The sequence below is a fragment of the Melanerpes formicivorus genome, unplaced genomic scaffold (genome assembly GCF_026170545.1).
Source record: "Melanerpes formicivorus ecotype bairdi unplaced genomic scaffold, bMelFor1.0.p_v2 SCAF_85, whole genome shotgun sequence".
Lineage (NCBI taxonomy): Eukaryota > Metazoa > Chordata > Aves > Piciformes > Picidae > Melanerpes > Melanerpes formicivorus.
This window is the reverse complement of record NW_027142437.1, coordinates 2,207,090-2,230,270: the sequence shown is the minus strand read 5'-3', so window position 1 is coordinate 2,230,270 and position 23,181 is coordinate 2,207,090. Positions and strand designations below refer to the sequence as shown.

Below are 23,181 nucleotides of genomic sequence, written 5' to 3'. Positions count from 1 at the left end.
GCTGCTCAACAGTAATTTCTTCCCTTTTTTCCCCCTCTGTTTTTGGTTTCAGTTAGTTTGATTTTGTACATTCATTTCACAAGCCAATTATTATTCAGAGGAGCATTAAGGTCTGAAAAGTTGCCAGGGCACTGCCAAGCCACTGCAGCTATTCACCTTGCTCCTTTCACTGGGTTTTAGGAGCAGATGGCAAACTCCATCCTCCTCCCTCTTGAAGCAGCCTGCAGCCCTGCCACTTCTCTGCTTGCCTGGCCCTGGCACAGCAGCTGGCAGAGCCTGCTCTGCCCACCCCCAGCCTTTACTCTGCAGGAATCACATCTTCCTTGGCCTTGGCTGCAGCAGGCATTGCAGTTTGAGGAAGCTGAGGGAAACAAGAGAGCAGGAGGGCCCTGATGATTTGCTCTCCAGAAGGTAACCACAGCAGTCCAAGTAAATCAGCCACTGCATTTCATGAAGGAGCTGGGCTGGGTTCACCTTTTGCACTTAGGAAATGTTATCACCCTCCTGTTTGAGCTCTACCATAACCCCTGTGGCACTAAGCATGACAGGAGTTTTGCACTGAGGTCCCCATCAAATGATCAGCTTTAGGTAAGAGCTGTGCTAAGCTCTTTGAATCCTGCTTGGCAGGATTTCGTGTGTGCCCCCACATGCTGAGCTTGGCTTTCCTCATTTGCTACCATCCCAACATTCCAGGCTGCTTCAAGGAGAATCTGCATCATGATGATGCTTCAGCTTTGACACAGCTCCTGCTGATAAAGAATTAATGTTCTGAATAGGAGGAACTATGAAGATTTGGACAGACATGCCCTGGACTGCTCTGAAACTAACTGTGAGCAGTGCCTGCTTATCTTGGCACTCCAAGTGGTCTCAGACATGCCCAGGTCTGTTCTACATTCATTTATTGCTTAGATTTTAAAGCAAGGGATCAAGTCCTGCAGGTGTGCTTTAGGGGCTGAACTGACTCTGCAGTCCTAGAGCTGAAGAGAAGCAGAGCCAGCAGGGCCAGGGAGGGGATTCTGCCCCTCTGCTCCACTCTGCTGAGACCACAGCTGCAGCTCTGGGGCCAGCTCTGGAGCCTCTGTGCCAGGAAGGATCTGGAGGTGCTGGAAGGTGTCCAGAGAAGGGCCAGGAAGAGGAGCAGAGGGCTGGAGCTGCTCTGCTGTGAGCACAGACTGAGGGAGTTGGGGTTGTGCAGGCTGGAGAGGAGAAGGCTCCCAGCAGACCTAATTGTGGCCTTCCAGGATCTGAAGGGGGCTCCAAGAAAGCTGGGGAGGGACTTGTGAGGGTGTCAGGGAGGGATAGGACTGGGGGGGATGGAGCAAAACTAGAATTGGGTAGATTGAGATTGGCTGTGAGGAAGAAGTTGTTCCCCAGGAGGGTGGTGAGAGCCTGGCACAGGCTGCCCAGGGAGGTGGTGGAAGCCTCCTGCCTGGAGGTGTTTGTTAAAGCCCAGGCTGGGAGAAAAGAAGCAGCTGAGGTTAGTGATTTACCCTGGCTGGGGGGAAGGTTTTCTGAGGGGGTTTCATGCATCCTGTATCTGTATGAGGTGTTCAGGATCCTTGTGTGCTGTGCTTTCCTGTGTGCTTTTGAACACCATCTCTGCATTTCTCTCCAGTGCAATGAGAGCCTCTTTATTTCACTTCCTTTGGGAGTAGAATCATTTCTGTCTGCTCCTTACACCAAGACACTACCCACATGAGAGGGGTTCTGTATGCCAAGGAAACCAGTGAGGGCTTATCAGTGCTGTGAGCTGTAGAAGTTGGAGCCTGTAACTGACAGGAATTTCAGGACCAGAACTGGAACACCCAAAGATTTTGTTCTTGCTTAACAGCACCAACTCCAAGGAGGCTCAAAGCTCCTCCTAGTGTGTGTTCAAACCCAGAGAGTTTGCTTTCAATTCATTCTGCATTGAGCCAGCAGGAATCTTCCATCCCTGTTTGGTTTGCGGTGATTGGTGCACGTGCTGCCTTACACATGTGGAGTCTCACTTCCGGCCTGGATGCCTCCTGCACAGACAGAAGATGCAAACCAAGGCATTCTTACCTCTGAAATTGGTTTCTCATAGACATCTTCCCCTAGAGACTTCTCCTGGGCAAGGATGGCATCCCTGTGCAGCACCCGGAGCACGTTCTCCGGGGTGGCAGAGCCATAGTGAGCCTCCAAAGCTTCAGGTTTGGTCTTCTCTGTCTTCAGCATGTGAATCACATCCTCCCTGGCCTGCAACATTGCAAATCACAAAAGCCACAGAATCACAGAAACATCCAGGTGGGAAAAGACCCTCAGGATCACCAAGTCCAACCCACAACCCTGCTCTGCAAGGCTCAGCCCTGAACCACAGCCCCACAGCCAAACCACCTTCAAACACAGCCAGCCCTGGGCACTCCACCACCTCCCTGCCCAGCACATCCCAAGCCCTGAGCACTCTTGTGCCTAAGCTCCACTCTCAACCTCCCCAGGGGCAGCTTGAGGCTCTGCCCTCTTCTTCTCTCACTAATGCCCTGGGAGCAGAGAGCAGCAGCAGCCTCTGCACAGCCTCCTTGCAGGGAGCTGCAGGCAGCCAGGAGCTCTCCCCTCAGCCTCCTCTCTTGCCCACTAACCATCCCCAGCTCCTTCAGCCTCTCTCCAGCACATTGCTTCTCCAGGCCCTTCCCAGCTTCCTTGCCCTCCTCTGCCCTGGCTCCAGCACCTCCACAGCTCTCTGGCACTGAGCTGCCCAACACTGGACACAAGGCTCCAGGTGTGGGCTGCCCAGAGCTGAGTGCCAGGGGACAATCCCCTCCCTGCTGGAGGGGAGGAAGATGAGTTTCTTCTTTCCTGTTGAAGCTGTCAGGCCCTGGGTGACATAATTAAACACTGACAGGGCCAGGTAGAGCAAACAGAGACAACTCAGGCTTGGTGACTCAACTTGGGAAAGCAAAAAGCTGCCTTCCAGTCCCTGCCATGGCTATTTCACACAGGAAGAGCTGATGGAGGGACCAGACCCCACTGTGGCCAGCCAGGGTCCCAGCCCTCTGCAGTTCTGCACTGCCATCCAAACTTTCCCTCCAACTTCATGAATCTTCAGTCAGTGAGAATTACAGCAGAGCAGCTTTAGCAGGAGGGAATCAGAGCCCCTGAGACAGCTTATGGCTTACCAGCTAATTAACATTCCTGGAAGCTGTGGGTTTGAGTCCACCCAGAGCCAGAGGGAGCTGAGCCAGGGGAGTGGGTGATGCTCAATGGAGGAACTTCTACCCCAAGCAGGAAAGAAGACGCTCAATCTCAGCTCAGAGCTTTAAAGGAAACCCTTCTCCACTGCTTCACCTTCACAAGGAAGTGGTGGCACACTTGGTTCTGAAGCCCCCTCCCTGCATCCCAAAGCCAGGCTGGGTGGCAGCATCCCCAGGGCACAGGCAGCTCCCCTCTCCCCTGCCCCTTTCTTGGGCACCCCTCACCATGCAAGCACTCAAGGCCTGTATTGCAGGAGGGTGGAAAGTGTCCTCTGCTCTTTCTGGCCTTGCCCATTGCTCCTATCATTATCTTTTCAAGGCTGTCAGGTAATTCACTAAGTTATCTTTATCAACAGAATTATGGCAGCAGTTTGGGAGAAGCAACCTAACAAAGACCCCCTTGGGGTGTTAGGAAGAACTTCACTACAAAAGGGCCTTTGTGGTAGTAATAAACTGAGGAGAGGAGAGGAGAGGAGACTCGAGGAGAGGAGAGGAGACTCGAGGAGAGGAGACTCGAGGAGAGGAGAGGAGACTCGAGGAGAGGAGACTCGAGGAGAGGAGAGGAGAGGAGAGGAGAGGAGAGGAGAGGAGAGGAGAGGAGAGGAGAGGAGAGGAGAGGAGACTCGAGGAGAGGAGAGGAGAGGAGAGGAGAGGAGAGGAGAGGAGAGGAGAGGAGAGGAGAGGAGAGGAGAGGAGAGGAGAGGAGAGGAGAGGAGAGGAGAGGAGAGGAGAGGAGACTCGAGGAGAGGAGAGGAGAGGAGAGGAGAGGAGACTCGAGGAGAGGAGAGGAGACTCGAGGAGAGGAGACTCGAGGAGAGGAGACTCGAGGAGAGGAGACTCGAGGAGAGGAGAGGAGAGGAGAGGAGAGGAGAGGAGAGGAGAGGAGACTCGAGGAGAGGAGACTCGAGGAGAGGAGACTCGAGGAGAGGAGAGGAGACTCGAGGAGAGGAGACTCGAGGAGAGGAGAGGAGAGGAGAGGAGAGGAGAGGAGAGGAGAGGAGAGGAGAGGAGAGGAGAGGAGAGGAGAGGAGAGGAGAGGAGAGGAGAGGAGAGGAGAGGAGAGGAGAGGAGAGGAGAGGAGAGGAGAGGAGAGGAGAGGAGAGGAGAGGAGAGGAGAGGAGAGGAGAGGAGAGGAGAGGAGAGGAGAGGAGAGGAGAGGAGAGGAGGAATAGAATAGAATGGAATGAACCAGGTTGGAAGAGACCTTTGAGATCACTGAGTCCAACCTATCACCCAGCACCATCTGATCAACTGAACCATGGCACCAAGGTGTACCAGGAAGGAGCTGAAAGAGCAGGCCTGTGCAGTTTGTGCTTCCTCCCCATGGCTGATTTCCACTGGTACCACTGGAAGAGCATTTTGAGGAACCAAGTCAGAACAACCCTGCAGAGGAACACTTGGGCTACTGAATGCATGTGCTTGGAAAGGCACAAAAGAGGCTCAAAGTGGGAGGTCCCCATAAGAAGAAGGAACCCTACAGGCAAGCTGCTTCTATTGATGGACCTCTGCTGTAGGTGCTGCTCTTGTCTCAAAGCACAGAGCATAAATCAGAGGAACACATGGAAGAGATTTCAGATTGGGAGTAAACTCGTGTGTAACTCCCAGAGGAAAGCTGTTGGCTGTTGGGGGAGAAGGAGCAGAGTGCTTGGCAGAGGAAAGCCATCTCTCAAGCCCTGTCTTTTTGTGCTGCTGGTGCTCTGATGAGAGGGAGCGTTCAGGCAGGGGAAGACCACATACTGCAAACGCTTGCAGCACAATGGGACTGATTTGCCTCAGTCCAGAGGGCTGCAATTAGTCAAGAAGCTCTTCAGAGTCAAGACAGAGAATGCAGAAAATGCAGGAATTTACTTGGAAGAGGGCTTTGGGTTTCCATAACTGGAACTGTCCTGCAGGAAACTCCAAGAGAACTTTCCCTCTGTGTTGATGTTGACAGTGTGGGTTCTTGCAAGTAAGCAGAGCTTTCTGTTAATGAAGTGACCCCAAGTACCTGATTCTGTAGACAGGAGGCACACTGAAAACAGACTGGTGAAGAGCCTGCTTTTACCTCGGGAGGAGACTTGATGGGGTGCTTGGTGCCATGGGTTAGTTGATTAGGTGGTGTTGGGTGATGGGTTGGACACCATGATCTTGAAGGTCTCTTCCAACCTGGCTTATTCTATTCTATTCTATTCTATTCTATTCTATTCTATTCTATTCTATTCTATTCTATTCTATTCTATTCTATTCTATTCTGTTCTGTTCTGTTCTGTTCTGTTCTGTTCTCTGCTACCACCTGCATTTCTACCTGGGAAACACAAGACAGAGCCTCCCTCTGCTCAGGAGTGCACCTAGCCACCCTCCTGCAATGCCTCCCTCTGCTCAGGAGTGCACCTAGCCTCCCTCCTGCAGTGCCTCCCACTGCTCAGGAGTGCACCTAGCCTCCCTCCTGCAATGCCTCCCTCTGCTCAGGAGTGCACCTAGCCTCCCTCCTGCAGTGCCTCCCACTGCTCAGGAGTGCACCTAGCCTCCCTCCTGCAGTGCCTCCCACTGCTCAGGAGTGCACCTAGCCTCCCTCCTGCAATGCCTCCCACTGCTCAGGAGTGCACCTAGCCTCCCTCCTGCAGTGCCTCCCACTGCTCAGGAGTGCACCTAGCCTCCCTCCTGCAATGCCTCCCACTGCTCAGGAGTGCACCTAGCCTCCCTCCTGCAATGCCTCCCTCTGCTCAGGAGTGCACCTAGCCACCCTCCTGCAATGCCTCCCTCTGCTCAGGAGTGCACCTAGCCTCCCTCCTGCAGTGCCTCCCTCTGCTCAGGAGTGCACCTAGCCTCCCTCCTGCAATGCCTCCCTCTGCTCAGGAGTGCACCTAGCCTCCCTCCTGCAATGCCTCCCTCTGCTCAGGAGTGCACCTAGCCTCCCTCCTGCAGTGCCTCCCTCTGCTCAGGAGTGCACCTAGCCTCCCTCCTGCAGTGCCTCCCTCTGCTCAGGAGTGCACCTAGCCTCCCTCCTGCAATGCCTCCCTCTGCTCAGGAGTGCACCTAGCCACCCTCCTGCAGTGCCTCCCTCTGCTCAGGAGTGCACCTAGCCTCCCTCCTGCAGTGCCTCCCACTGCTCAGGAGTGCACCTAGCCTCCCTCCTGCAAGGCTGACCTCAGGCCACTCTTTGCAGGGCTAGCCTGAAACACTTTGTGGCAGAATAAAGGAGCTGAGCTTTCTTCTGCTGGCTGCCTGGAGCAGAGCACAGGCCCAAGGCCCAAACCTCGCTCTCCTACGTGCCCAGTGAAACACTGAAATGATACAGAAAGGATGCAAAGAAGTCCCTGCATAAAACTGCAACCATTTAGGAAACAATGGCATGGCTGTGCTGCTTGGAGAAGGGGACTGGCAGCCTAGCAACCAAACTCTTGGTCAATGGAACGGCTGTTACACAAGCTCAGCATTCCGACCTGCTTCCTCCTCGGGCCCTGCCCTGCCGATTTACTACAGCCCTGTCTCCCCATTCCCACAGTCTTTGGCCTCTCCTGTGAGACTGCTAACAAAACTCAGCACCCACCACATGGGGAATTTTTGCCACAGGCCATTTGTCACCTGGGCAATGAGACTGAGCTGAGCAAACTCGTTTCATGTAAATCGGGGAGGGGGAATCCAGCTGCATTCACCAGGGGCTGAATGGAGGCGATGCAAGCACTGCCAGCTGAGGGCAAAACCCAGCCCAAGGGCCTCTGCCACAGCAGCTCACACAGTCACAGCAACATCCAGGGTGGCAAAGACCCTCAGGATCACCATTAACCCTCCTCTGCAAAGGCTCACCCCTAAACCAGAGCCTTAAGCACCACATCCAAACCACCTTTAAATGCATCCAGGGTTGGGCACCCAACCACCTCCCTGGGCAGCTATCCCAATGCCTAAACTCCTCTCCCAAACTCCTCTCCTAAACTCCTCTCCCAAACTCCTCTCCTAAACTCTTCTCCTAAACTCCTCTCCTAAACTCCTCTCCCAAACTCCTCTCCTAAACTCCTCTCCTAAACTCTTCTCCTAAACTCCTCTCCTAAACTCCTCTCCTAAACTCCTCTCCTAAACTCTTCTCCTAAACTCCTCTCCTAAACTCTTCTCCTAAACTCCTCTCCTAAACTCCTCTCCCAAACTCCTCTCCTAAACTCCTCTCCTAAACTCCTCTCCCAAACTCCTCTCCCAAACTCCTCTCCTAAACTCCTCTCCTAAACTCCTCTCCTAAACTCCTCTCCTAAACTCCTCTCCTAAACTCTTCTCCTAAACTCCTCTCCTAAACTCCTCTCCTAAACTCCTCTCCTAAACTCCTCTCCTAAACCCTTCTCCTGAATGTTGCTTGCAGGCAGCCTTGCTGCCAATGCACAGCATGCCTCTACTCCAGAGCAGCTCACCAGAAAGCCTTTCCCCCAGAGCTCCAGCTGTGGAGCCATCTGAAGGCACTGTACACACATCCACAAGGTGATGACAGTTCCTTCAAGCAGTGGAAAGGAGTGCTAAAACGTTGGGAGCATGAGCAGGCCTGGCAGGGAGTGCACTCATGTGGTCTTTGGAGGGTCTGCTCTTTCCAGCTTTGGGCTCTTTCTTTCCCAGCTCTCCTGACACTTTCTTATGCCTGAACAAGTGGAAGCACTAAGCCATGGAGGTTCAGTGTTGGTGAAGTCCTCTCTTTCTTGCCAGTGATTAATGGCAAGGAATAGCTATGAAACCACAGACAGGAACCTTTCCTTCTGCTCCTGGTGGTGTTCCTGGCATGGCACAGGGGTTCAGGTCAGTTACAGGGCAACAGCTGCTCTGTGCTGCCTCACAAACTAGAGAAGGTCACAGGTTCCCCATGGAGTATTGTGCTCTTACCAGTGGCTGATTTCCTACACCCCACTGGACTTGACAAGCCTTTCACCTACAGCTAACAGACATCACAGTGCAGGCAGCCTTCCAAGGCAGATCAGGAGGATGTTCTCACTGCTTTTTGCACTGCAGGCTCACAGGTTCACAGGATGTTAGGGCTTGGAAGGGACCTCTGGAGATCTTCAAGTCCAAGCCCCCTGCCAGAGCAGGAGCAGAGAATCCAGCACAGGGCACACAGAACACATCCAGATGGGGCTTCAAAGTCTCCAGAAAAAGAATCTCCACAGCCTCTCTGGGCAGCCTGCTCCAGTGCTGTGTGACCCTCACAGTGCAGAAGTTCCTCTTCATGCTGAGCTGGAACCTCCTGGGCTGCAGTTTCCATCCATTGCTCCTTGTCCTATCCCAGGGAGCAAGTGAGCAGAGCCTGTCCCCTGCCTCCTGCCCCCCAGCCCTCAGCTACTGATACACATTGATCAGATCCCTCTCAGCCTTCTCCTCTGCAGACTGCACAGCCCCAGGGCTCTCAGCCTCTCCTCCCCAGGCAGTGCTGCAGTCCCATGAGAATCCTTGTGGCCCTCTCTTGGACTCTTGAAGGTGTCCAGAGAAGGGCAGCAAGGCTGGGGAGAGGCCTCAAGCACAGCCCTATGAGGAGAGGCTGAGGGAGCTGGGGTTGCTTAGCCTGGAGAAGAGGAGGCGCAGGGGAGACCTTCTTGCTGTGTACAACTCCCTGAAGGGAGGTTGTAGCCAGGTGGGGATTGGTCTCTTCTCCCAGGCAGCCAGCACCAGAACAAGAGGACACAGTCTCAGGCTGCACCAGGAGAGGTTCAGGCTGGATGTGAGGAAGAAATTCTTCCCAGCAAGAGAGATTGGCCATTGGGGTGTGCTGCCCAGGGAGGTGGTGGAGTCCCCATCCCTGGAGGTGTTCAAACTTGAGACTGTGTCCTCTTGTTCTGGTGCTGGGTGCCTGGGAGAAGAGACCAACCCCCACCTGGCTACAACCTCCCTTCAGGGAGTCGTAGAGAGCAAGAAGGTCTCCCCTGAGCCTCCTCTTCTCCAGGCTAAGCAACCCCAGCTCCCTCAGCCTCTCCTCACAGGGCTGTGATCCAGACCCCTCCCCAGCTTTGTTGCCCTTCTCTGGACACCTTCCAGCAGCTCAACATCTTTCCTAACCTGAGGAGCCCAGGACTGGACACAGGACTCCAGGTGTGGCCTGAGCAGTGCTGAGCACAGGGCAGAATGACTTCCCTGCTCCTGCTGGCCACACTGCTCCTGATGCAGGCCAGGATGCCATTGGCCTTCTTGCCCACCTGGGCAAAGTCTGGTAGTGGTAACAGAGCAAAGTCTTTCTACAATGAGTTGTGGTGGAGAGGCAGAAGGCAGAGCAGCTCCTCTGTGGCACGAAGTCTCTGAAGTGGCTCCAGGAGAATTACATCAGAGACTCATTTGGCCTCTTAGGCTTTACAAAGCCCAAGCCAGGGACCCAGCAGCACTGAGCAATGTATTGCTGCTACCAGCAAGCTCCAAACCAGATCAGATGAGCACTGGAAGACATCTGTCTGTTATTTCCTGCCCACACAGCTTTGTTCTGCTTTATTGCCTGAGAGCTCCAGGGATGATGTCACCTTTTTTTCTCTTCCTGAAGAAACCAGGCCACCAGAGCCTTGCACTGACATAATTCATTATCTGTGGTCTGGGCCACAGCCAGAAAGTTCCCATGGCAAGGCCTTGAGAAGGATTAACTCCACACTGCTTGATGTTTGCAGAGTTACTAGGGGCTGGGATACCCTCTCAGGCTTTTCCACATGTGCAGAGTGAGTGCTTGGCTCAACATTACCCAAGCAGGGGGCAGATACTGCAGCACATGGAACTGCAGTGCCACAATGCAGCCAGCACCAGTGCCAGGGCTCACTGGCACTGCACACACAGGCACCTGGATGTTGGGATGTGCTCTACATGCTTCACAGGATCACAGAACACCAGAGGTTGGAAGGGAGCTCCAGAGAGCAGCCAGTGCAGCCCCTGCCAGAGCAGCAGCACCCAGGGCAGGCCACACAGCAATGCAGCCAGGGGGGGTTGGAAAGGCTCCAGAGCAGGAGACTCCACAACCTCTCTGGGCAGCCTGCTCCAGGCCTCCCTCACCCTCACCCCAAAGAACTTTCTCCTCCTGGGCAGCTGAAACCTTCTCTGCTCAAGTTTGTCTCCAGTGCTCCTTGGCTTCTTGCTGTGCAGCATCCACAAGAGCTTGGCCCCCTCCCCTTGACCCCCAGCCCTCAGCTCTGGAGAGACATTGAGCAGATCCCTCTCAGCCTTCTCCTCAAAGCCCAACCATCAACCCTACTCTGCAAGGCTCAGCCCTAAACCACAGCCCTCTGTCTTCAGCATGTGAATCACATCCTCCCTTGCCTGCAACATTGCAAATCACAAAAGCCACAGAATCACAGAAACATCCAGGTGGGAAAAGACCCTCAGGACCACCAAGTCCAACCCACAACCCTGCTCTGCAAGGCTCAGCCCTAAACCACAGCCCCACAGCCAAACCACCTTCAAACACAGCCAGCCCTGGGCACTCCACCACCTCCCTGCCCAGCACATCCCAAGCCCTGAGCACTCTTGTGCCTAAGCTCCACTCTCAACCTCCCCAGGGGCAGCTTGAGGCTCTGCCCTCTTCTTCTCTCACTAATGCCCTGGGAGCAGAGAGCAGCAGCAGCCTCTGCACAACCTCCTTGCAGGGAGCTGCAGGCAGCCAGGAGCTCTCCCCTCAGCCTCCTCTCTTGCCCACTAACCATCCCCAGCTCCTTCAGCCTCTCTCCAGCACATTGCTTCTCCAGGCCCTTCCCAGCTTCCTTGCCCTCCTCTGCCCTGGCTCCAGCACCTCCACAGCTCTCTGGCACTCAGCTGCCCAGAGCTGGACACAAGGCTCCAGGTGTGGGCTGCCCAGAGCTGAGCCCCAGGGCACAATCCCTGCCTGCTGCTGCTGGACACAGCATTTCTAACAGCAGAAATGTTACCTTCCTCTCATTTCAGTCAACCAATAGGTGGAGCCTTTAACCCTAAGAAAGAAAACACAACAAAGACACTTCCTCAGCCCATGTTCTCCCAGCTCTTACATAAAGACTTATTTCTGCTTTCATTAAAGCTCCTTTTGGATGGAGAATAATCTCTTTTGCTCCCAGGGGCTTATCTGATCCTCAGCTGGAGAACAGGAGACCCAAACTTAATAAAGGCACAAGTGGCTCAGCAAAGTTCCTCAGAACAGACTCAGCTGCAAGTGCAGTGTTCAGCCAGCAGCTGGTGACTCAGGGGACTGGGCAGCCTGAGGACACACAGGGCACATGCTCACTGCAGGCCCTCCCAAGAATCCCAGCGACTGTAAAGCCAGACACTCCATTGGGAGGTTTGGGTTTAGTCTGGAGGAGGAGAGGCTGAGGGGAGACCTCATTGCCCTCTACAGCTCCCTGAGAGGAGGCTGTGGTGAGGTAGGGGTTGGGCCCTGCTCCCTAGTCTCAGGAGATGGATGTAGCTCTGTTTAGTCCAGCTCAGGTATTAACAAAGATGTTAAAATGTCTTTGTGAAGGAGGTTTGCAGCCTGCAGCTGTCCTGTGACAGTGACATTTCATTGAGGATCATTACTCTGGGACCCACATCATTCCAACCCTCTTTCATTACTGAGGGGATGGCCATCATCTCCATGGTTCATGGCACCTCTGCCCTTCATTTAGAAGGAGCAGAAGATTGCCTGAACAGCACAACCATAGAACCATGGAACCACAGAACTGTCAGGGCTGGAAGGGAGCTCAAGGCTCAGCCAGTCCCAACCCCCTGCCATGGGCAGGGACACCTCACACCACAGCAGGTTGCTCACAGCCACCTCCAGCCTGGCTGCAAACACCTCCAGGCAGGAGGCTTCCACCACCTCCCTGGGCAGCCTGTGCCAGGCTCTCACCACCCTCCTGGTGAACAACTTCTTCCTCACAGCCAATCTCCATCTCCCCACTTCTAGTTTTGTTTTTCCATCCCCCCCAGTCCTATCACTCCCTGACACCCTCAGAAGTCCCTCCCCAGCTTTCTTGGAGTCCCCTGAAGATCCTATCCTATCCTATCCTATCCTATCCTATCCTATCCTATCCTATCCTATCCTATCCTATCCTATCCTATCCTATCCTATCCTACCCTATCCTATCCTATCCTATCCTATCCCATCCTATCCTATCCTATCCCATCCTATCCTACATGCAATATTAGTGACATGGTCAGGTCACTGTGGTGGTGTGGGGTCACAGGCTGGACTTGATGATCTCAGAGGTCTATTCCAGCCTCAGTAATGCTGTGATGCTGTGGTTCTGCAAGGCCACAATGAGGTCTCCTTGGAGCCTTCTCCTCTCCAGACTGCACAACCCCACCTCTCTCAGCCTGTTCTCATGGGGGAGGTGAAAATGTGACTATACTTGGGTATACCATCCCTTTTGAGTAGTATTTCTCTTCCCCTCTCATAAACCAGCAGGCTCTACCTCACCAGTGTTGGAGCAAAATAGGGATCCCACTGAAACTCAAAAGCAGCAATGCACCAGAAGGTGTTAACTGTGTTGACAGTGAGGATTAGTTAATTGTAGTTCCTATATATGGGAGGGAAAGCTAAATGAGTGATGGGAGCCAGGCTGCTTCCCTGAAGGCTGAGAGGAGTGGCTGGCAGGCTGGGCACTGGCTTTGGCTGGCAGGCTGGGCACTGGCTTTGGCTGGCCTGTCACTCTGCTGGGTCTGCTGCTGCTTAGGTGGCTGTCATCATTCTCTCTCATATTTCTGAAGGGGCACTTTGCTCTTCCAGCTCCTTCCTGTCTGACACTTGCTGTTAATTAAGACCCCCTGGAACAGGCTGCGCAGGGGGTCTGCCCCTCTGGAACTATTCAGGCTGCCCAGGGGGGGTGTGGAGTCTCCCTCTACAAGGCCAGCTGGCTGTGTTGCTGTGTGAGCTGCTCTGGGTGACCCTGCTGTGGCAGGGGGCTTGGGCAGGATGAGCTTTGAAGATCCCTTCCAAGCCCTAACATTGTGTGATTCTGGGACTTGCCAGCCAAGCCTTGCTTACCTCCCAGGGTATCTCCTGCAATTTGCACAGCAATCATTGCAAGCCACAGGGTAACTAAAGCACTCTTCTGAGCAACATTCATCTCTGGCTGTAAATTACTCAATGAACACAGAGAGGATCGTTAGTGGCCTAAAGCCTGTCCTAACTCCATTGCCTTAGTCCTGCAGAAGCCTGCTCCTCCAGAAAAACACAAAGAAGGAAGGGGCAGGCAGGGGGGAGAGGGTTTTCTAACTCCTTGGACTGAAATCCTTATGCCAGACACTTTTAAGGACTTCTTGTAGGTTCTCCTTTTGCTGCAGTGTGAATAACGTTTTTCTCCCCATTGTCTTGCCTTCTCCATCTCCCTTTTCCCTGAGTCTAGCTTGGCTCCATTCATCACTGATGCATTCCCCCTTCCCTTAAGCTCTTGTTCCTCTGTTGCCCAACCTCTTTTCTCTCATTCCATTCTCCTTAAGTCACCTCTCTCTCCTCACATTAACCCTCTCTTATCTTTTCCCCTGTAGCTCTGTACATTCCAAGGCTCTTCCCTTGGGGACTTTGAATAGATATGCTCAGAAAATCTCAGCCCATTTCAACCCAATTAACAAAACCCCACAGCCATAAACCCTTCTGTAAAGCTGCTCTGTGTGCCCTTCTCTCTGGCTTTACCTATTCTTTCCACACTGGCTGCCCTTCAGCTTCTCAGCCTATGAGGTATTGCTAAGCACCATTGGAAAACTCATTCTCTTAACTCTGCTCTGTGCTCTTCCCTCCAGTACCAAGGCATCCTGTCCCAGCTTTCTCTTCTGACTTCAATATTACCCAAAAGAAACACATCTGATTTCATAGACTCATAGCATTGTCAGGGCTGGAAGGGACCTCAAGGCTCAGCCAATTCCACCCCCCACACCTCACACTACAGCAGGTTGCCCACAGCCACATCCAGCCAGGTAAACCCCATGGCTGAGCTCACACACACACACAGACACACACAGAATCACGGTTGGAAAAGACCTCAGAGATCATCCAGTCCAACCTATCACCCAACACCATCTGATCAACTCAACCATGGCACTAAGTGCTTTGTCCAGGTCTTCCCCTGCTCAGATTTGGATCTGCTGCCCATGTACACCACATGCATCCTTACATGTGCACCCTCAGCAGGTTTGCTGATGACACCAAGCTGTGTGGTGCAGCAGACAGCTGGAGGGAAGGGATCCATCCAGAGGGACCTGGACAGGCTGGAGAGGTGGGCACAAGCCAACCTCAGGAGGTTCAACAAGAGCAAGGGCAGGGTCCTGCAGCTGGGTGGAGGCAATCCCAGGCACAACTCCAGGCTGGGCAGGGACTGGCTGGAAAGCAGCCCTGAGGAGAGAGACTTGGGGGTGCTGGGGGAGGAGAAGCTCACCAGGAGCTCTCAGTCTGCACTTGCAGCCCACAAAGCCAACCAGATCCTGGGCTGCATCAGGAGAAGTGTGGCCAGCAGGGCAAGGGAGGTGATTCTCCCCCTCTGCTCAGCTCTGGGGAGACCCCACCTGGAGTACTGCCTCCAGCTCTGGAGCCCCTATAGCAAGAGGGATCTGGAGGTGCTGGAAAGTGTTCAGAGAAGGGCCAGGAGGATGAGCAGAGGGCTGGAGCTGCTCTGCTGTGAGGACAGACTGAAGGAGTTGGGGCTGTTCAGTCTGGAGAAGAGAAGGCTCCCAGGTGACCTCATTGTGGCCTTCCAGGATCTGAAGGGGGCTACAGGAAGGCTGGGGAGGGACTGCTCAGGATCTCAGGCAGTGATAGGACTAGGGGGAATGGAATGAAGCTGGAGGTGGGGAGATTGAGGCTGGAGGGGAGGAGGAAGTTCTTCCCCATGAGAGTGGTGAAGCCCTGGAATGGGTTGTGCAGGGAGGTGGTTGGGGCCCTGTCCCTGGAGGTGTTTAAGCCCAGGCTGGCTGAGGCTCTGTCCAGCCTGATCTAGTGTGGGGTGTCCCTGCCCATGGCAGGGGGGTTGGAACTAGCTGATCCTTGTGGTCCCTTCCAACCCTGACTGATACTGTGATACTGTGATGATGATGATGATGATAATAATAATAATAATAATAATAATAATAATTAAAAAAACAGGTTGGAAGAGACCTTCAAGATCATTGTGTCCAACCCATCAACCAATCCAACATCACCTAAACAACTAACCCATGGCACCAAGCACCCCAGCAAGTCCCCTCCTGAACACCTCCAGGGATGGTGACTCCACCACCTCCCCAGGCAGCCCATTCCAATGGGCAATCACTCTCTCTGTGTAGAACTTCCTCCTAACCTCCAGCCTAAACCTCCCCTGGTGCAGCCTGAGACTGTGTCCTCTTGTTCTGGTGCTGGCTGCCTGGGAGAAGAGACCAACCTCTGCCTGTCTACAACCTCCCTTCAGGGAGTTGTGGAGAGCAATGAGGTCACCCCTGGGTTTACAAGGTAGTGTCGCCCAGTTCTGTGTTCAGTAGTGCAAAGACAGGGTCCCTGCTGCTCAAGGCTGATGAGCCATGGGATTGTGCCTTGTTTTCCTCAGGTCCAGCCTGCTGTTACTCTCAAAAGAGAATCCCCTTAGGTGTGCCTATATAATGTTTGCTTTGCCACTACTGAAAGGGCTTCAAAAGTAAACCCACAGGCTGGCTTCCCAGTCCAACCCAACCCCAGCCAGCCACCAGAGCTGTCCCAACTGATCTGGAAATGAAAAGCCACAGAATGACTCAGTGCATGAGGTCACTGTGACAGCCAGGAGGTAATACCAGAGTATTGACTTTGGCTGGGGTGTTCCTTGGCTCATCTTTATGTGCAGTGTCAAAGCCAGGCTCTCATCTCAAGCCAAAGTACTGCAGCTTGCCCACTGCAGCAACAGCTCCACACAGATACCAAGTAAATAACTAACTACAACTGAGGGGGTTGGAATGAAATGAAACACTCCCATGCAGCAGAAAAGAATCAGGATTCTCTTCCCTGTCTGGCACCAAGGAGCAGAAGAAGAGAAACACTCCACAGCCACCAGCATGGCTGCTCTCACAACCCCTCTGTGATGCCAGGAAGCTTTAGCAGTGCCTAACATCTTTGTGGGGTCTGCATTTAGGCAACCAGGGACAGAAGGAGAGGACACAGTCTCAAGCTGCACCAGGGGAGGTTGAGGCTGAATGGTGGGAAGAAATTCTTCCCAGAAAGAGAGATTGGCCATTGGGATGTGCTGCCCAGGCAGGTGGTAGAGTCCCCATCACTGGAGGTATCACAGTCTCACAGTCTCACAGTATCACCAAGGTTGGAAGAGACCTCAAAGATCATCGAGTCCAACCTGTCACCACAGACCTCATGACTAGACCATGGCACCAAGGTGTTTAAGAAGAGCCTGGATGAGGCACTTGGTGCCATGGTTTAGTTGAATAGATGGTGTTGGGTGATAGGTTGGACTGGAAGATCTCAAAGGTCTTTTCCAACCTGGAAGGTGTCTAGAAAAGGGCCACGAGGATGAGCAGAGGGCTGGAGCTGCTCTGCTGTGAGGACAGACTGAGGGAGTTGGGGTTGTGCAGGCTGGAGAGGAGAAGACTCTGAGGAGACCTCATTGTGGCCTTCCAGTATCTGTAGGGGGTTCCAAGAAAGCTGGGGAAGGACTTTTGAGGGTGTCAGGGAGGGATAGGACTGGGGGGGATGGAGCAAAACTAGAAGTGGGGAGATTGAGATTGGATGTTAGGAAGAAGTTGTTCCCCAGGAGGGTGGTGAGAGCCTGGCACAGGTTGCCCAGGGAGGTGGTGGAAGCCTCCTGCCTGGAGGTGTTTGCAGCCAGGCTGGAGGTGGCTGTGAGCAGCCTGCTGTAGTGTGAGGTGTCCCTGCCCATGGCAGGGGGTTGGGACTGGCTGAGCCTTGAGGTCCCTTCCAACACTAGCAAGTCTATGACTCTAATTCTGTGATTCTGTAATGTCCCTACAGCAGCATCCAGGGCAATGGGTGAGGATTCTCAGCCAATATTACAGTGCAGGTGGCAGCTATCCCCAGCACCCCACAGGCACAGTAACAGCAGAGGAAGTCCTTTAAAGGTTGTGTGTCTGCCCCACAAAGTAAAAGACAATGGTGAAGCTCCACAAAGTAAAAGATGATGGTGAAGGACCACATCTCCATGTAAGGAACAGAATTACTCAGAGGTAGGAAGAAAGGCCACACTGATTGCCACCCAGGAACCATGAGTGCCTTTCTTTGACTCCCCTTTCCCAGCCACACCAGTGACTCCAGGGTAAATCTTTCTGCACATTGTTCAGTGAGGTACATCTCTGCTTGGGTTTGTCTCTGTTCAGCACTGAGGCTGCATGCTAGAACCATCTGTCAGGAAATGCCACAGAAAAGGTTTTGCTTGCAGTGTGACAGAGCCCTGCACACGTGGATACTGCTCTGTGCTGATGGAAGCTGAGGTTTCATCCCTTGCAAAGCTGCACTCCACAGATTGCCCTGCTTTCCTGCCTCAGTTTTTCCCTGCAGAATGACTGTGCTCTGTGGGAATGCAGCTGGCTGCAGCTCTCTGCCTTAGTGACAAGATTCACAGAACCATAGAGTGTGTTGGGTTGGAAGGGACCTTTAAAGATCAGCTGGTCCAATGCCCCTGCAGTTAGCATCCCCAAACAGATCAGGTTGCTCACAGCTCCATCAATCATAGTACCATAGTATCAGTCAGGGTTGGATGGGACCACAAGGATCAGCCAGCTCCAACCCCCCTGCCATGGGCAGGGACACCCCACACTACATCAGCCTGGCCAGAGCCTCAGCCAGCCTGGCCTTAAACACCTCCAGGGACAGGGCCCCAACCACCTCCCTGGACAACCCATTCCAGGGCTTCACCACTCTCATGGGGAAGAACTTCCTCCTCCCCTCCAGCCTGAATCTCCCCACCTCCAGTTTCATTCCATTCCCCCTAGTCCTATCACTCCCTGAGATCCTGAGCAGTCCCTCCCCAGCCTTCCTGTAGCCCCCTTCAGATCCTGGAAGGCCACAATGAGGTCACCTGGGAGCCTTCTCTTCTCCAGACTGAACAGCCCCAACTCCTTCAGTCTGTCCTCACAGCAGAGCAGCTCCAGCCCTCTGATCATCCTTGTGGCCCTCCTCTGGACACCTTCCAGCACCTCCACATCCCTCTTGCAATAGAGGCTCCAGAACTGGAGGCAGTACTCCAGGTGGGGTCTCACCAGAGCTGAGCAGAGGGGGAGAATCACCTCCCTTGCCCTGCTGGCCACACTTCTCCTGCTGCAGCCCAGGAGCTGCTTGGCTTTCTGGGCTGCAAGTGCACACTGAGAGCTCCTGGTGAGCTTCTCCTCCCCCAGCACCCCCAAGTCTCTCTCCTCAGGGCTGCTTTCCAGCCAGTCCCTGCCCAGCCTGCATTTGTGCCTGGGATTGCCTCCAGCCAGCTGCAGGACCCTGCCCTTGCTCTTGTTGAACCTCCTGAGGTTGGCTTGTGCCCACCTCTCCAGCCTGTCCAGGTCCCTCTGGATGGATCCCTTCCCTCCAGCTGTCTGCTGCACCACACAGCTTGGTGCCATCAGCAAACCTGCTGAGGGTGCACTCAGTGCCACTGTCCATGGCACCCACAGAGATGTTGAACAAGCCTGGTCCCTGGACTGGTCCCTGAGGGACTCTGCTTGTCCCTGGCCTCCACTGGGACATGGAGCCATTGACAGCCACTCTTTGGGTGCAGCCATCAAGCCAGTTCTGTATCCACCCAGTGGTCACCCATCACAGCCATGTGTCACCAGCCTGGAGCCCAGGCTGTGGGGCAGGACAGTGTTGGAGGCTGTGCTCAGGTCCCTGTCAGGTGAGCCCTGTGCATCTTGGATAACCTACAAAGAAATAGATGCACAGACAACCTACTGCCACAGGGGTTTCATTTACCTGCAGCTCTCCTTCCATGATGCTGAGGAGTTTTATCAAGTCCTCCTTGGAGAGCTCTATGGACTTCTTGTTCTTTCGCTCGCTCGGGCCGGGTGACTTTGAGTGCCGCTTGACAGTTGCTGAAACCATGACCTCAGCTTCCTTCTGATGAGGTTTGTTCTTTTTCTTGGCATCCTCCTGAAGTTTCTCATTCTCTGCATGGCTGATGACAGGCTTGGCACTGGAGAAGTGCCTGTTAGCTGAGCTTTCTCCACCTTGGTTTCGGGATCTCATCCCTCCCTAGAAAGAAGCAAGCATCAAGGTGAGCAACAGGGCTGAGGAACAGCCCAGGGGAAGCTCTGCCCCTGGAGTGGACAATGACCTTCTGAAACCTCAATCATGGCATAGAATCACACAATGGTCAGGGCTGGAAGGGAGCTCAAGGCTCAGCCAGTCCCAACCCCCTGCCATGGGCAGGGACACCTCACACCACAGCAGGTTGCTCACAGCCACATCCAGCCTGGCTGCAAACACCTCCAGGCAGGAGGCTTCCACCACCTCCCTGGGCAGCCTGTGCCAGGCTCTCACCACCCTCCTGGCCAACAACTTCTTCCTCACAGCCAATCTCAATCTCCCCACTTCTAGTGTTGCTCCATTCCCCCCAGTCCTATCCCTCCCTGACACCCTCACAAGTCCCTCCCCAGCTTTCTTGGAGCCCCCTGCAGATCCTGGAAGGCCACAATGAGGTCTCCTGGGAGCCTTCTCTTCTCCAGCCTGCACAACCCCAACTCCCTCAGTCTGTCCTCACAGCAGAGCAGCTCCAGCCCTCTGCTCATCCTCCTGGCCCTTCTCTGGACACCTTCCAGCACCTCCAGATCCCAAGAAGGCTCAACCATTCCAACAGCTCTGTGTGTGGTAGGCAGTGGATCCAGGGCATTAATTACAAGTTTAACAGGGTCCTAACCATCTTATTCAGCATGCCAAGGTGCTGCTGATATGTGTTACAAGTGTATGGACTTAAAAGTGCTATAGGAAAATCACAGCTCACAAGGTGTTAGGGGTTGGAAGGGACCTCTGGAGAGCTTCCAGTCCAAGCCCCCTGCCAGAGCAGGAGCAGAGAATGCAGCACAGGTGACACAGGAACACATCCAGTCAGGGCTGGGAAGGCTCCAGAGCAGGAGACTCCACAACCTTCCTGGGCAGCCTGCTCCAGGCCTCTGTGGCCCTTATAGTGAAGAAGTTCTTCCTCATGCTGAGCTGGAACCTCCTGTACTGGAGTTTCCATCGATTGCTGCTTGTCCTATCACAGGGAGCAAGTGAGCAGAGCCTGTCCCTTGCTTCCTAACACCCAGCCCTCAGCTATTGATAGCCATTGATCAGATCCCTGTCAGCCTTCTCCTCTGCAGACTGCACAGCCCCAGGGCTCTCAGCCTCTCCTCCCCAGGCAGTGCTGCAGTCCCTTCAGCATCCTTGGAGCCCTCCCTTGGACTCTCTCCAGCAGATCCCTGTCCCTCCTGAACTGGGGAGCCCAGAACTGGATGCAGTATTCCAGGTGGGGCCTCACTAGGGCAGACTGGAGGGGAAGAGAACCTCCCTGGATCTGCTGGCCACACTCCTCTGAATGCAGCCCAGGATCCCCTTGGTCTTCCTGGCCACAAGTGCACACTGCACCCTGGGATAGGCCAATGGGCAATGGATAGAAACCCCAGCCCAGGAGGTTCCACCTCAACATGAGGAGGAACTTCTGCCCTGGGAGGCTCCCAGAGCCCTGGAGCAGGCTGCCCAGAGAGGTTGTGGAGTCTCCTGCTCTGGAGCTTTCCCAGCCCTGTCTGGATGTGTTCCTGTGTGCCCTGTGCTGGATTCTCTGCTCCTGCTCTGGCAGGGGCTTGGACTCCAGAGGTCTCTTCCAACCCCTAACATCCAGCTTGGCTAATGTCACACTGGGCCTGCTACCACTTGCTACTTCCTTGACTCAGGTCAGCAGTGTCAATCTCCTGCTCACACCAGGCCTGCAGTGTGGTCATTTCACACTCAGCAGTAAGATTGCCCTTTTGCTATCACTGGCTCCTCATGTCCCAGCTTCATGAACTGAGTGGAATGTGTCCAGCAGCACAAACCTTGAGAGGCTCAGACACAGGATTCTGGAGTGAGAGAGTTTGAGGGTGAGACTCCTTGAATTGTAGGCTTGCTCCTGTCCAAATAATGTGTGATCCAGGTATACAATGGCCTTCAGCTTCCTGAGTGCCTCTGCAGTGTGTTTTTCATCAAGCAGCTTGGATTAAGCACATGAGTTAGGCTTTCTAAAAACAGGTCTCCATTATAAGCAGGAACAATACCTGAGGACCTCAGGAAATCTTTTAGGGCTCAGGTTTGCAATGGAAAAATAAACACTGCTCTATGTTTCCTCCCAGATAGGGCTTTGCAATTTGTTTAATGGGTTTTAAACTTGCCAACCATGCTTCCTCTCAGGAGAGAGCACTTGGGATTCAATCTGTCTCTGTTTGCTAAGTGTTTCCTTTCTGAGTCCCCCTGGGTTGCAGCCCCCAGCCACTTTCATCTCCAAACCAAACCTATTTTTCATGGCTGGCAGTCAGTGGTTTCATGGCTGTAGAACATCCTACATGTTTTAAGAACAAATATTGCAAGTCTGCCTTACATGTGTTTTCCAGGGGGAAACAGCTTATTAGCTTCCAATCTGTTCTGCTCAGCAAGATTTACAATAGAAGGAATAGAATAGAATAGAATAGAATAGAATAGAATAGAATAGAATAGAATAGAATAGAATAGAATAGAATAGAATAGACCAGGTTGGAAGAGACCTTCAAGATCATCGTGTCCAACCCATCAACCAATCCAGCGCCACCTAAACAACTAACCCATGGCACCAAGCACCCCAGCAAGTCTCCTCCTGAACACCTCCAGGGATGGTGACTCCACCACCTCCCCAGGCAGCCCATTCCAATGGGCAATCACTCTCTCTGTGTAGAACTTCTTCCTAACCTCCAACCTAAACCTCCCCTGGCACAGCCTGAGACTGTGTCCTCTTGTTCTGGTGCTGGCTGCCTGGGAGAAGAGACCAACCTCTGCCTGTCTACAACCTCCCTTAGATCTTGAAGGTCTCTTCCAACCTGGTCTGGTCTATTCTATTCTATTCTATTCTATTCTATTCTATTCTATTCTATTCTATTCTATTCTATTCTATAGGTAGTTGTAGAGAGCAATAAGGTCACTCCTGAGTCTCCTCCTCTCCAGGCTAAGCAACCCCAGCTCCCTCAGCCTCTCCTCACAGGGCTGTATTCCAAACCCTTCACCAACTTCGTTGCCCTTCTCTGGACACCTTCCAGCAGTCAAGCTCCTTCCTAAACTGAGGGGCCCAGAACTGGACACAGGACTCAAGGTGTGGCCTAACCAGTGCAGGGTACAGGGGCAGAATGACCTCCCTGCTCCTGCTGGCCACACTGTTCCTGGTGCAGGCCAGGATGCCCTTGGCCCACCAGTGAGTGCTGCACCAGTGAGCTCTCTGCAGACAGGTGACTCAACTGTTAGACCTGAAAGCACACAACCCATTTGCAGTTCAGCTCCTGGCTAGTTGAGACACACCCTCCAGCTCAACCACTGCCTAATCCACCAGATGTGCTTAGCTGGGCATGGCAGACTTTGCTCAAAGTGGTGTGTTGCCCTGGCACATCATAACTCAGGACAGCCACTTTGAATCACCTGTCCCTAAGGGAGCTGAGATAACATTCAGGGAGCCAAGTACAGAATACAGAATGAACCAGGTTGGAAAAGACCTCAGAGATCATCCAGTCCAACCTATCACCCAGCACCATCTAACCAACTAAACCATGGCACCAAGTGCCTCAGCCAGGCTCTTTAGGGATGGTGACTCCACCACCTCCCCGGGCAGCACATCCCAATGGCCAAACTCCCTTGCTGTGAACAACTTCTTCCTAACCTCCAGCCTGAACCTCCCCTGGCTGGACATGGTAGCCTTCATTGGAAGTGGTGTGTTACCCTGGCACATCACAACCCAGGACAGCCACTTTGATCCATCTGTGCCTAAGGGAGCTGAGATAATGTTCATGGAGCCAAGCTGGAGTAGTTGGCTGGAGGTTCACAAGCATGGCAACAGGAATAAGGAATGCACACTGAAAGTGTGCTTCCACTTGGTGTGAATGAATATGGGTCCACAAAGGACAGATTCAAAGT

The 23,181-nt window shown here is 53.5% G+C and overlaps 1 protein-coding gene across 5 annotated transcripts in view; it reads right to left on the bottom strand.

Annotated features, from left to right (window-relative positions):
* FILIP1 (filamin A interacting protein 1) overlaps window positions 1–23,181 on the bottom strand; it is a 173,559-nt gene that overhangs the window by 64,418 nt on the left and 85,960 nt on the right. For all 5 annotated transcript variants that reach the window (XM_068165157.1, XM_068165156.1, XM_068165159.1 and 2 more), the window contains 2 exons: window positions 18,994–19,272; window positions 2,044–2,217 (listed from right to left, as the gene is read on the bottom strand). In XM_068165157.1, the coding sequence (XP_068021258.1) occupies window positions 2,044–2,217; window positions 18,994–19,266 (447 nt within the window). In that variant the 5' untranslated portion in view covers window positions 19,267–19,272. The remainder of the gene's footprint in view (window positions 1–2,043; window positions 2,218–18,993; window positions 19,273–23,181) is intronic.